Here is a 15213-nt window from a genome sequence, read left to right on the forward strand (position 1 = left end):
AAGGTCAACGGTCAGGGTCAAAGGTCATGCTCAATATTGTAGTGCCATCAAAGGGAACTTCCTCGAATTTTGCAGCTATTTTTATGGCGCTCCATAAAACACAATAGGGTGTATAGTGGCACCCCTTGTATGTGTGGTGTATAGTGGCACCCCTTGTATGTGTGGTGTATAGTGGCACCCCTTGTATGTGGTGTATAGTGGCACCCCTTGTATGTGTGGTGTATAGTGGCACCCCTTGTATGTGTGGTGTATAGTGGCACCCCTTGTATGTGTGGTGTATAGTGGCACCCCTTGTATGTGTGTGTGGCACCCCTTGTGTGTGTATAGGCACCCCTTGTATGTGGTGTATAGTGGCACCCCTGTATGTGTGGTGATAGTGGCACCTTGTATGTGTGGTATAGTGCACCCCTTGTATGTGGTATAGTGTCACCCCTGTATGTGGTGGTAGTGGCACCTTATGTGTGGTGTATAGTGGCACCTCTTGTATGTGTGGTGTATAGTGGCACCCTGTATGTATGGTGTAGGGCACCCTTGTATGTGTGGTGTGTAGTGGCACCCTTTGTATGTGTGTGGTGTATAGTGGCACCCTTGTATGTATGGTGTATAGTGGCACCCCATGTGTGTATAGTGGCACCTTGTATGTGTGGTGTATAGTGGCACCTTGTATGTATGGTGTATAGTGGCACCCCTTTATGTGTGGTATAGTGGCACCCTTGTATGTGGTGTATAGTGGCACCCCTTATGTGTGGGTGTATAGTGGCACCCCTTGTATGTGTGGGTGTATACACCCTCTTGTATGTGGTGTATAGTGGCACCCCTTGTATGTGTGGTATAGGCACCCTTGTATGTGTGTGGTGTACACCCCTGTATGTGTGGTGTATAGTGGCACCTTGTATGTATGGTGTATAGTGGCACCCTTGTATGTATGGTGTATAGTGGCACCCTTGTATGTGTGGTGTATAGTGGCACCCCTTGTATGTGTGGGTGGCACCCCTGTATGTGGTATAGCACTTGTATGTGGTGGCAGTGGCACTTGTATGTGTGGTATAGTGGCACCTTGTATGTGGTGTAGTGGCACCTATGTGGTAGTGACCTGTATGTATGTGATGGCACCTTGTATGTGTGGTGTATAGTGGCACCCCTTGTATGTAGTATAGTGGCACCCTTGTATGTGTGGTGTATAGTGGCACCTTGTATGTGTGGTGTATAGTGGCACCTTGTATGTGTGGTGTATAGTGGCACCCTTGTATGTGTGTGGTGTATATGGCACTTGTATGTGTGGTATAGTGGCAACCTTGTGTATGGTGTATAGGGCACCCTTTGATGTGTGTGGTGTATAGTGGCACCCTGTATGTGTGGTGTATAGTGGCACCCCTTGTATGTATGGTGTATAGTGGCAACCTTGTATGTATGGTGTATAGTGGCACCTTTGTATGTGTAGGTGGCACCCCTTGTATGTGTGGTGTATAGTGGCACCCCTTGTATGTGTGGTGTATAGTACCCTTGTATGTGTGTGGTGTATAGTGGCAACCCTTGTATGTATGGTGTATAGTGGCACCTTGTATGTGTGGTGTATAGTACACCTTGTATGTGTGGTGTATAGTGGCACCCTGTATGTATGGTGTATAGTGGCAACCCTTGTATGTATGGTATAGTGGCACCCTTTGTATGTGTGGTGAGAATAGGCCCCCTTGTATGTGTGTGTGTGGTGGAGCCTTGTATGTATGGTGTAGTGGCACCCTTGTATGTATGGTGTATAGTGGCAACCCTTGTATGTGTGGTGTATAGTGGCACCCCTTGTATGTGTGGTGTATAGGCACCCTTGTGTGTGTGTATAGTGGCACCTTGTATGTGTGGTGTATAGTGGCACTGTGTAAGTGGCCCTCGTACATGTGTGGTGTATAGTGCCCACCTGTGTAAGTATAGTGGCCCCTGCACATGTGTGGTGTGTGGCACCGTGTAAGTATAGTGTCACCCCTTGTATGTATGGTGTATAGTGGCACCTTGTATGTGTGGTGTATAGTGGCACCTGTAAGTATAGTGGCACCCTTGTATGTGTGGTGTATAGTGGCACCTGTGTAAGTATAGTGGCCCCTGTACATGTGTGGTGTATAGTGCCCACCCTCTATACTTCTGCCCATAGTAAATTAATCTTCCCTGCAGTAATTCTTGAAACGCTTTGTGGTGTTGAAATGAAATAGGAATGTGTATGTAGCTGAGTATAGAGTGTCCAGGTATTAATTAACTTACCTGGCTTATTTACCTTAGTCACGTCACCTGTTGTATCTAGTTCAGTGTTGAGGTGGGAATTTCCTTTGTCTACACCTGTGGTTTTTATTGTACGGTTCCGTTGTAAACATTCTATGGTGGATGTGTTTAAACCATTTGATATTATGGTTGGGTTTAGGTATCATATTATGGTTGAATAGTAGGTTAATGGGTTGAGTTTGGGTTGATTGACATAAGGTATTAGTGTTATGTGTTGAAAATAATGTTCCGTTTAAACCACTATAAGCTAACATTATGGTTGAATTTAAGCCATTACAACATTTATAACATCATATTATGGTTGATTTTAAGCCATGATAACATTCACAGCTCCATATTTGGGTTGATTTTTAAACCATTATAAACTTGAATTATGGTTGAATTTAAGGCATTATAACATTTCTAACACCACATTTTTGGGTTGTGTTGCAGGTTGACGGGCAGAGTTTGTCCGGGTTGAGTAACCACGCTGCGGTGGACGTACTGCGAGCCACAGGTCAGGTAGTGCGGCTCCGTCTGGCTCGTTATCTGCGTGGCCCCAAGTACGAGCAGCTGCAGCAAGCCATCGCCAACTCAGAGCTCAAGACCACCCCTACCACTCCTAACCCACCTAGGGCTCCTTGAGTACCAACCCCCACCTCTTGGTTTTGAGTCTTGATTAGTCTTTAAGTCTTACGAGGTTAAATCGACGAAAAATGAGGCCAGAGTCTTAATTAGTCTCTAGTCTTGATTAGTCTTTAAGTCTTACACAAAATCGACCATAAAGAAAGAGCTTTTTTTTTCTACTTCGTTAAATCTTATACGAGTGTTGTAGAGTAATTTTTTCCAACGTGTATCATAATAAGTAATATTTTACGTATTAACGAAGGCAGTTAATAGCAAAGGTAATAGCTGACAAGTACAGTTAATAGCGAAGGTAATAGCTGACAAATACAGTTAATAGCGAAGGTAATAGCTGACAAATACAGTTAATAGCGAAGGTAATATTTGACAAATACAGTTAATAGCGAAGGTAATAGCTGAAAAAGACACTTAATAGCAAAGGTAATAGCTGGATGCCTTAGACGTGATTAAAAGTCTTGGCGAATTTTAAGGTATAGAAAATCTGTTTGAAAGTAAAATGTTAAATAGTTTGGAACTTTTGTGCTTCAAAGTTTGGACTACCTTTAGGTGGCGGTGAGACGACAAAGTTTGCAGAGTTTTAGATCAAACGGGTTTAGTCTCCCTTGATGTTGGCTGTCGTGCCATGGGTTCCTATTGGTCGTGCCATGGGTTCCTATTGGTCGTGTCATGGGTTCGTATTGGTCGTGTCATGGGTTCTCTTATTGGTTATGTCACGGGTATTCATTGGTTGTCGTGTAATGGGTTGTTCATGGGTTTTTATTGGTTGTGTCATGGGTTTCTATTGCTATTGGTAATATTAGTTGTAGTTTTAGTAGATAATAACATCTAAAAATATGACTATACGATAACTAATCTCTCTCTCTCTCTACAAGAAGTAGCTACGGACCTAAATATATATACAGTATATTTTTTTTAGGAATTTTAATTTATTTTTTCATTAATATTTTTTTTTTCGTGTTTGTTGGTTGGCGGATTTTATATTTTATTATTATTATTATTTTTTTTTTGCGGGTCATAAAAAAATATAGAGCCATTGACTTCGACTACACTATTTTGAAGGGGTGATAAAACCTTTTTTTTTAATTAGTAAGCGGAAATATAATTGGAGGGGAGGATAGGGGGAATGGGAGTGGTTAAATTGGTATAGAAATGGGGGTAGGGAGGTAATAGGGGAGGGTGAGAGATATGGGGAAGGAGGGAATGGAGAGGTATGGGGGAAGGAGGAATGGGGAAGGAGAGGTATGGGGATATAGAAGGGGGTTTGGGGTGTGAGTAGTTAAGGAAATGGGAATGTGGTGGAGGAATGGTCATTCATGATTGAAGGAATGACGGAAGGAAGTAAAAACGAATAAAGGAAGGAAGGAAGGAAGGGTCAAAGCCATGGTGATGTTGAATGAATGAAGAAAGGACGGAATGAAGTAACAATGAAGGAAGGAAGGAAGGAAGGGTCAAAGGACGGACGCTGAATGCATGACCCAAGCCACGTTTTCAATCTATACTGGCCATAAATTGTGGGCCGCTTCACTAGAAAATCCAGCAATTTGTCGACGCCACTACACACACACATACACACACACACCACAACAAAAACACACACACACACACACACACACACACACACACACTAAGTTCGTGTATTCATTATTTTTGTTGAATTTTGCATAAGTTGTAATTAATCTTATAGATGATGGTGAAAATGGTGATGATTATGATGAGGAGAGGATGATGATGACGACAATAATGATGGTGACGATAGTGACGATGATGATGATGGTGACAATGATGATGATGATGATGGTAATAATAATTATATCAAACGTGAACCAAAAAAGACCGTTTTCCTCAGACCAGATCAGACCTAACCAGACCTCTTGCTCGCTGGTCCGTAACTAATGACCTCTTGGCCGCCATCTTTGTTTATGTCGTAAGTTAAGTCAGGCCAGCAGGATGGTTCTCACGGTCTCAGTTTGGAAATTCTGGAAACAGTATGTGTAGTTGAGGCTGGCCATTGACCAATAGCTTTTCAATATAGTTATTACCTCGCTTGTTATTGGTTTGTGTGTCGGATTGTGTCGGGTTCTCATAGTGGGTAGTGCAAGGGGGGCTGACCAATAGTTTTCCAGTACGTTTGTGAACCCGTTTACAATTGGTTGCTTTCTCTGTTGCTTTTAGTTTAGGTCAGTAACCAATAGTTTTTTCCAGTTGGTGTAAAATCGGTTTTTATTGGTTTGTTTGCTGCTTCGGGTGCTGGTGAATGACCAATAGTTTTGCAGTACAGTTAAAAGCTCGCTTACAAATGGCTGATTTCTGGCAACGAGTTATGTAAGTAGCCGAACCAACAGCATGTTAGTTTATATAAACCCTCGATTTTGATTGGCCTTACTTATCTTACTGCAGGTGTGAACTGACCAATAGTTTTCCAGGAAATACTTCAACTCATTTCTACTTGGTTAACTCATATACCCCGAAATGTGAAATAACCAATAAAATCCTAGCATACACGTAAACTCATTTCTGATTAGCTGGTCTTAAAAAAACAAATAAAAAAAAACATTGAATCATTTACATTTAGTTCAGTGAATCGGGTGTTTGTGTATAACGAACAAACACATTTCTCTGTTTTTCGCCGAACGTAAATAAAGGAAAGAGTAAACACTGTATTTTGAGAAGGGTGAACAGAAGGAGAGGAGCGCGGTGTCCAGGTAGGGAATAAATCCGGATTTAGTGAATAGATCAAAGTGGATGTTTTCGTTTGTGTAAGAATATATATCATTTTTTTTAGGAGATTAGTTGAGTGATGTAACTTCAAATGTAGATTGATAAGTTGACTAAAATAGATAGATAGATATAGTTGATAGATGGATAGATATATATAGCTGATAGATCGATGAAAGGAAGAGTATAAGATAAACGGGTGAAGAGAGACAGCTAGATAGATAGATAGTCAAAGAGAATAAATGAGTAGATAGATAAAAATTAGAATTAATAATAACAGCAATTAACGCTGCCTTGTACTCGAAAATTTAATAACAGTAACAATAATAACAATAAATAACAATAATAATAGTAGAAATAATAATAATGATAAATACAGTGCAATAATAATAATAATGATAATAAAGATAGTGTGTAATAATAAGTAATAATAAAACTATAAATAATAATAATAATAATAATAACGCAACTAATAATAAAAAAAAACAATAATCTTGTCAAAAATATTTAAAAAAATTTCAGCGGTGGTCAGAAAGTCGCCTTGCGGTGCCCTAACTTACCCCGTGTTATATACTGCAAGTTAGGGGGGTCATGGACTACCTCTCTTAGGGGCCATTCTTACGCCTCCCTGCCACGCCACCCATGGATTTTTACAGTTCTTTTCCATTTTCTTTATTAGTTCTCTATGTATTTTCTTGTCTTCGGTCTTTTCTCTTCCCTTCGTTTTTTGTCTCTTTCTTTCGCTTATTGTTTCCCTTTCGTTTGTTTTGTTTTTGTTGTTTATTCGTTTTTGTTTGTTATGTGAAACCTCCTTATAACGGACTTCTCTTTCCGTGTAATTCGTTAAATGGAGGTTTTACATCTAATGGACCCTCGATATAATGGACTTTCATATCTATACAGTTCGTTAGATGGAGGATTTATAGTTATTCATTTTTTATTTTGTTATTTTGTTATGAAGAGATTTGTTCGTTCGTCTGTACGTCCGTCTCAGCAAAGTTTGTCAGCAAGATTACATAAAAAGTATCAAACGAAAAGTAATGAAAGTTTGTAGGTTATTTTATATACTTCCTGAGATCAACTGATTAAATTTTCAAAGTTTTAATGGGAGTATTACCATAGACTAAAGTCTAATTTTCCATTTTTACTCCCATACTTCTGCCTCGATCACACCATTAAATTTCCACTTCGATGTTTTCAATTTCCCCTTCTGTCATAATTCGTTATTGTTTTTATTTTCCTTTTCTCTTCCATTTTCCCATCACAACAGTTTAATAACTTTCCTCTCTACTCTCACTTTCCATTTTCCAATTTTAGAGCAGTTTCCCTCTCGGCTTATTTCCATTTTCTTTTTATTTCTTTACTCGTTTTGTTCCTCCTGGTTTTGCATTGTATAAACAAGCGTGTGTGTGTGTGTGTGTGTGTGTGTGTGTGTGTGTGTGTGTGTGTGTGTGGCTGGCTGATGCCCATTACATTTGACTGTGTGTAATCTATTATGGTGCGTGTACACAGAACTTGAGTTTTGTGTGTACATACTAGAGGTGTGTGTACATAGACCTTGGGCGACCTCTTGCCTCTGCTCGTCTCACTAAACACACCTGGAAGGTCATTATTAATTTGGTCTCCTCTCTCTCTCTCTCTCTCTCTCCGGAGCGATTGGATGGGTAGAGATGTGAGGATTGGATAGCTAAGACATTATCCATGGCTTAGCTAGGATGTGTCAAGTGGTTTAATTTAGGTTTAATTTGGTTAGGATTGGTTTCGTTTGGTTTAGTTAGGTTAGGGAGATAAGGGAGAATAAAGATAAGGAGGAGGATGAAGGGAGATTAAAGTGGGAGGATAAATGGAAATTAAAGAGAGTAAGAAAAAAGACTGAGAAATAAAGGGAGACTAAAAGGGGCGAAATAAGGAAAATAAAGAGGGAAATAAAGATGGAGGATAAAGGGAGACTAAAGAGGGGAGAAATAAGGGAAAATAAAGAGAGGGAGAGTAAAGATGGAGGATAAAGGGAGACTAAAGAGGGAGAAATAAGGGAAAATAAAGAGAGGAGAGTAAAGAGATGGAGGATAAAGGGAGACTAAGAGGGGAGAAATAAGGAAAAATATAGAGAGTAAAGAGATGGAGGATAGGGAGACTAAAGGGGAGAAATAAGGAAAATAAAGGAGGAAAGAGATGGAGGATAAAGGAGACTAAAGAGGGGAGAAATAGGAAAATATAGAGGAGAGTAAAGAGATAGAGGATAAAGGAGATTAAGGGGAGAAATAGGGAAAATAAAGGAAGTAAAGAGATGGAGGATAAAGGACACTAAGGGGAAATAAGGAAAATAAGGGAGAGAAAGAGATAGGATAAGGGAGACTAAAGAGGGGAAAATAAGGAAAATAAAGAGAGGGAGAGTAAAGAGATGGAGGATAAAGGGGCCTAAAGAGAGGTAGGATAAAGGGAGACTAAAGAGAGGGAGGATAAAGGGAACTAAAGAGAGGGAGGATAAAGGGAGAGGGTTGTCCATTGAGGTTATAGAGTGGTATATTGATTCACTTAGGGTCACCTCGTAAGGGAAGAGACGGCCAGAATTTTAGTGACAGGTGAGAGAAGCATGGTACTGTAAAAACTCTACCGTAACAAGGCTTCTCCCTCCCCAACACACACACACACACACACACACACACACACACACACATATATATATTTTTAGAACCTTGAAAATTTAACTTACGAACATTTGAGAATTTTGGGACAAATGGCGTAAGAGAAGTTAACAGTGGTTGCAGTTTGTTCTTCCTTTTCCTCCTTCCCATCTCATTTCGCATTCCTCCTTTCCTCTTCCATCCTCCTTACCTTTCCCCATCTCTCCTTACCTCTCCTCCCATCCCCCATCTCTCTTTCCCCCTTTCCTTTCTCCTTCGTCTTCTATCCCCAATTGCCTCTTCCACCTGTCCCCTTTTACCCTTCCCACCCCTTCTCTCTTCCTCTACCCCAATCCCCTCTTTCCTCTCCCCCTCCCCTATCCCTCCTTCCCTTCTCATCCCCCCCTTCTCCCTGTTTCCTGTCCCCAACTCTCTACCCATCCCTCCCCATCCAATCCTCTCTTTCCCTTCCTCCCCCACTGAGATACACTCGCCCACCTGTGTTTTTCTGGATGGCGGCAACTCGCCTTTGTTGTCTAATTATCCTGAAGATATACTTCACTTTTACTCCTAACCTAACCCCCTCCCCAGATAGAGTTAGGGTTTTTAATCTTCAGGTGAAATACGGGAGGGTCTTATCTTCAGGTGATCTAAATAGATTAATAAAACATTTTATATTACTACTTAAAACTGCTAAAGATATAAAAATCACTTCAAGTTAGTATAGAAATTGAAAATATATAAATTATAGTCATATATAATCTAAATTCTAGACACGAGGAATATAATTGGAAATATAACATTTATAAATTTTAGTCCGGCTTTCATAATAAAATCTAAGTACAGAATCCCGGGTAAACATTCCCTTCACCCCATCTTTTGTTTTAGGGCGGAATATTCACTCATATGTTTGTTTTGATTCATGCAATGCAAACCCGGCGAGGAAGTGAGAAAAACAAGTGAAAATGGGTGTATTAATTAAACCATATGAAGCTACCAAACAAAATCTATAACCTTATAATCTATATCCTATAACCCTATACCTATAATCCTCTTCCTATAACCAATACTTATACACCTGTATCTATAACCTATTACTTGAGCTCTCATTGTCTAAGTTAGGGCAGGTTTGTTATATTAATGTATTTAACGTTTTTCAAAGGTTCAATTTCCAAATAAATTTACTTCATATTCATCAAATTAAACTTATTACTTTATAATCCTTTAAATTCTATCAATAAATAAAGTTCTGGGGTTAAGTTGAATATTTTATAAAGTAATGTTCGGCGATTTACTATGGAAATACCGTTTTGTTTAATTAACCTTGAATTAAGTTTTGTGTGGATATACGAGAGAAAAACCACATGTTGGTAGGTCCTCTCCTGCCTCCTCAGGACTCCGTCGGTCTGTCACCTGTCAAAGTGAAAGGACGTGCCATCCGCCCTGCTTACATCCCTCCTAGGTAAGATTACTTTGTATTAATTCATTTTGGTGGGTATATGAGCGTTAATGAAGTAGGATCAATTAGATGCCATTAATGAGAGTAATTAACGCATGGCGAGCTGTTAGAGGTGACTTCCGTGTTGCGCGGTGGTGGGCAATGCTGTTTTCCTGGATAAATATCGCCTTTTATTAATCCCTGTATCTTTTATTTGACTTATTGTCTTATCTCACATAGTGCGTTATTTATTTGCCTTAAAGCACAATTAAGAAAACATGCACAAAGTTTTCGTAAATAAAAGCATTTCAAATACTTTTAAATGGGTCTCGTGGAGTGTACGGGAGACGGGCACGGCACCTCCCAATGACCATTCACGAGGCGTCATGCATCGTCCTATAGAAATTGACCAATCAGATGCGAGGACACATGTCTTCTTGAGCATGGCGGAGGAATATGTCGACCATTTTGACGGCGACACTTCAGAAAATTCTCGAACTTTTTCTTATTTAGTTTAAGATGATGTGTATATACTCAGAAAACGGACACAATTATTTAATATGGAAATTAAGTTCATGTATATACTAAAATATGCGTAAAGTATTAATAATTCGAGTGATTATTTCGGCGTGTTCAATAATCACACGCCAAGAGTGCGACCTGCAGCCAAGGTTGATTGGCTGCCGCTCACGATTTCATGATGGTAATAATAGATGAGAAATTCTTATAACGCCTCTGCAGATGATCACACGAACCAGTGAAAACTTATTAAAGCATTCTCGGCTAAGTAGGATTAGGTTGGATGGATTAGTTGCAGGTGTTAATCTCTTCACCAATCAAAGAGAAGATTAAACCTACGAATATCTGGGAATTAATTGCCATTTAGTAATTATCCACCGAGTGTGAAGTCTTAGCTCAATACAATGTGTACAGTTTTGTTATTGATTTCTTATTTTCATTATTGTTTTTATTTATGTATTGCTTATTATTTATTTTTATTTGTTTATATTTATTTTATTATTTGTTTTTATTGTTTTTATTTATTTTCATTTTATTTATTTTTGTTATTGCTATATTTATTTTTTTTTTTTTTTAATGTTTTTTATATTTATTTTATGATCATTAGTATTAGCAGTGTTGTTATTCGTAATGTTCTAAGGTTATTATTGTTCTAATTTTGATTATTATTATTATTTTCATTTTATATTTAGTTATTCGTATAATTATTACTTTATTTTTGTATTTCTATCCAATATTTTTTATTAAGAAAATTTATATACCTACAATATTTTTTAGTTGTTCATTCAAGTTTATTTAGGGATTTATATTTTATTTGGCTGTTTATATAATTATTTGTGACAGCTGAACTAATCTCTGTGTTATGGTGTATTAATTATGTAATGTTATTTTGGTTTGATATTTAACTATTTTTATGGAAGGTAAAACTAATCACTGTTTTAGTATTAATTATGTAATGTTATTTTGGTTTGATATTTAACTATTTTATGGAAGGTAAAACTAATCACTGTTATAGTATTAATTATGTAATGTTATTTTGGTTTGATATTTAACTATTTTTATGGAAGGTAAAACTAATCAGAGTTTTAGTATTAATTATGTAATGTTATTTGGTTTGATATTTAACTATTTTTATGGAAGGTAAACAATCATTGAGTTATAGTATTAATTATGTAATGTTATTTTGGTTTGATATTTAACTATTTTATGGAAGGTAAAACTAATCATTGAGTTTTAGTATTAATTATGTAATGTTATTTTGGTTTGATATTTAACTATTTTTATGGAAGGTAAACTAATCATTGAGTTTTAGTATTAATTATGTAATGTTATTTTGGTTTGATATTTAACTATTTTTATGGAATAAATCATTGAGTTTGTATTAATTATGTAATGTTATTTTGCAAGGTGGAACTGATCTTAATGTTAATATATATAAACTTATTGTGTTACTTGTGTTCTTGTTATCGCTCTCTGGTCCAGGGTGGCCAGCGATCCACACATTAAAGTCGGTCGTAACGGGAGATAAAGAGAACGCTTTCCTATATAGGCCATTTAAAAGAGTCGTGTCAGGAGGTACAAATGTGGCGTTATATTGTTTTCTGGAGCCTGTGTGTACAGAAATCCAGTCACCTACACACCTGAATTTTGGTGCCACATATTTAAGGGTTAGTTTTTGTAGGTCCGTAGACACATTGTAAAGATTTTACATACATACATACATACATACATAGGTTCCAAAAACAATACCGTGCCACCTTTCAGCCCTTGACATACTGCTTAAATTACCTCTTAAATTTATACAAGAGAACACACCTACAGTATATGGTCGACTTTAAGCACCGGAATTGCACCCGGGACACTAATGCAACTCTGTTCTCTATAACCTGGGAAAATTAACGTAATGTAGGAGGAATCGGGTCCATTTTCAATATTGTAATTTTTTTCTGTTTGTTCCTAATTGGTCAGGCAGGTCAGGATACCGGTATAATACTGCATAATGGTTGTTCCGCCGTTGGTCAAGTGTTTTTGGATAATTTAGTTTAGTGTTTAGATGATGGGACAATGTTTATTTAATTTTAGTAGGTGGGAACTGTTCTGTTTGGTGTTTAGAATGAAGGAAACGGTATTTATTTATTGTTTTAAGGGGAACTGTTTGTTTTGTGTTAGAAAGTGGGGACTGTTTATTTTGTTTAGAAGGTGAAACTATATTTATTTTATGTTTAGAGGGTGGGAACTATGTTTATTTTATGTTTAGAGGGTGGGAGAGTTGTTTATTTTGTTTAGAAGGTGGGAACTATGTTTATTTTATGTTTAGAGGGTGGGAACAGTGTTTATTTTATGTTTAGAAGGTGGAACTATGTTTATTTTGTTTGGTTGGGAACTATGTTTATTTTATGTTTAGAAGGTGGGAACTATGTTTATTTTATGTTTAGAGGGTGGGAACAGTGTTTAATGTATTTATATTTATTATGTGTTTAGAATGTTATTAACGTCATTTTGTACAAAGAGAAGAACCTTACATTTGTCCTGCAGGGATGCAAAACCGTGTCCTTTTGGCTTGTAAGAATAACCTACCACAAGATAAATATACTGTAACATTACATTATATTTAATTCTGTATTCACATGAATCTCTCAGCGTTGTGTCTTGGTCACCCATTAGTGGCGGCTCCGGACAACACAAAGTTTGATAATGAGACAGGTTAATTTTTGGGGGTCGAGATGGGTGTAGCAGTTAGCCTTTATAAGGAACTAATGTGTTGATTTGTCATGAAAGTTTGTGTTAGTACATTAAGGATATTTTAAGGAAGAGTTATGGTGTGAGATGTAAAGTGAAAATTTTAGTGAAGTGTTGGTGCTGTTGAATCATCGTTTGGCTTAGTAATATTGTGTGTTATATAATTTGGTGATTACTTGAAAGAAAGTAACATAATTAATGTACCTGGTACTTAATATTTTCCTGGCCAGACGTATAGTAATTATAAGAGTGTTTGTATTAGTGTAAAGTTTTGAGTCTATAATTTGTTGCTTGATAGTTGTATTGTTGTAGAGTTCCAAATGTCCCCTAATGGTCAGCATGCTCGTCTCGGAAGCAAATGGTCCCAGGTTCGATTCCTGGGCAGAGGAACTAAACTATGGGCAAGTTTCTCTTCGCTATTCCTCTGCTACCCAGCAGTAATTGGGAACCTGGATGTTAATCGATTTGCGAATCGTGTTCCGAGGTAATGGTTAGCCAGTGCAGTTGGCGAGTTGTCCGGTCTTTGGACTATTCCTTGACTCTGGGTCATGCAACTCGTTAATTCAGGGTGTGGTTGTTGTGTTGGCGACAGCTTCTAACTTAAACAAATTCACATCTAGGTATCCATTATTATTAGTAATAGTAGTATTTAATTTTTATTTATTTTTTCAGCAATTAGATTCATGTAATGGTTATAGAGCTGGTGATGTACTTGCAACACACGGGCATTCCTACGATCTTTACATGTCATTTTAAGCAGTTTGCACCCAATATCAGGTTTTTTGCACCCAACCTAACATAACTTAACCTAACCTGATCTAATATATCCTAATGGAGCTTAATTATAATCTAAAATCAATACTGGTAGTAAATACAAGTAAGCACAAGACCTATGGTCATCTCTTTAGTTTATCCAAGTTAATATACCATCATCTGTGTTTGGGGGTGGGGGGTGATGAGGTTAATTGCTCGTGTCAGGTTAGGATGTTATATTTACTTCCTCAGAGTAATGCGAAAATGTCGCTATCTTATCTTAAAACGTTTATTCTGTGATCACTTGGGTCGTGGGTGGGTGTGGGTGGTTGATCATTTTTGATCAATTTTTCTGTTCGTGTTGATATCAAAGTCTCTCTAATAAGGATCATTTTATTGAAGTATTCGCCCCTATGTCGGTCCATTACGAGTACATGATCGACTTTGCTGTTCGTCTTGGCGTTATTTATTATTTTACGGTATATGCCATCATCATCTTCATCTGTCTGTGTGTCTTGTGAGTCTGTGTCTGTCTGTCTGTCTTACCGGGTCACTTTGCAAGTCCATTAGGAGTTAAGTGATTGGCTTAAGCTGTTCGTGATGGCAGTACTATCAACAGAAGTTAAAGTCAATACGTATCATTCCCACATTATTGTACCTTATACACCATCATCATCTGTCTGTGTCTTACCGGGCTTGCAAGTCCATTAGGAGTTAAGTGATCGGCTTGTCTGTGCTACTTAATATGTGATCAATGTCAGTCAGTCAGTCAGTCAGTCTTCATGTATATAATATGATGGAAATATCCGTGGGTGTGGGGGGTTGTGGGGAGATAGAAGATAACAGGCATAATCTTCATTCATGCCGTTGCTCCAGTGGCTCATCATGCGGTTATGTCTTCCTAGTAGTCTTCATTCATGCCGTTATGTCTTCGGTAGTCTTCATTCATGTTATGTCTCCCGGTAGCTCATTCATTATGCTTCCAGATCTATTCATGTGTTCCTCAGTAGTTCATTCATGCCGTTATGTCTTCCCAGTAGTCTTCATTCATGCCGTTATGTCTTCCCGGTAGTCTTCATTCATGTTGTCTTACCAGTAGTCTTCATCTGTTATGTCTTCCAGTAGTCTTCATTCATGCCGTTATCCCGGTTAGTCTTCATTCATGCTATGTCTTCCTAGTTCTTATCTGTTATGTCTTCTCCCAGTAGTCTCTTGATTCATATATTCTCTATAGTTCCTATTCATGCTGTTATGTCTTCCCCATAGTCTTCATTCATGCGGGCGTGTCTCTCCCAGTAGCTCTTCATTCATGCCACAGCTATGTCTTCCCCGGTAGTCTCTCATTCATGCTGCTATGCTCTCCCATAGTCTCTATTCATGCCGTTATGTTCCTCTCCTGGTAGTCTCTTATATCTGCCATAAGTCTTAACAGTGTCTCTATTCATGTATGTCTTCCTATAGTCTTCATTCATGCTGTTATGTCTTCTCCCCGGTAGTCTTCATTCATGCTGTTATGTCTTCCCGGTAGTCTTC

The 15213-nt window shown here is 38.0% G+C and overlaps 1 protein-coding gene across 1 annotated transcript in view; it reads left to right on the plus strand.

Annotated features, from left to right (window-relative positions):
• Positions 1-15213, plus strand: part of LOC121856339 (patj homolog) — a 99096-nt gene that overhangs the window by 28440 nt on the left and 55443 nt on the right. The window contains exon 4 of the mRNA XM_042351828.1: positions 2701-2888. Within this exon, the coding sequence (XP_042207762.1) occupies positions 2701-2888 (188 nt within the window). The remainder of the gene's footprint in view (positions 1-2700; positions 2889-15213) is intronic.

The sequence above is a fragment of the Homarus americanus genome, unplaced genomic scaffold, assembly GCF_018991925.1.
Source record: "Homarus americanus isolate GMGI-L3 unplaced genomic scaffold, GMGI_Hamer_2.0 scaffold48220, whole genome shotgun sequence".
In the NCBI taxonomy this organism is placed as follows: Eukaryota; Metazoa; Arthropoda; class Malacostraca; order Decapoda; family Nephropidae; genus Homarus; species Homarus americanus.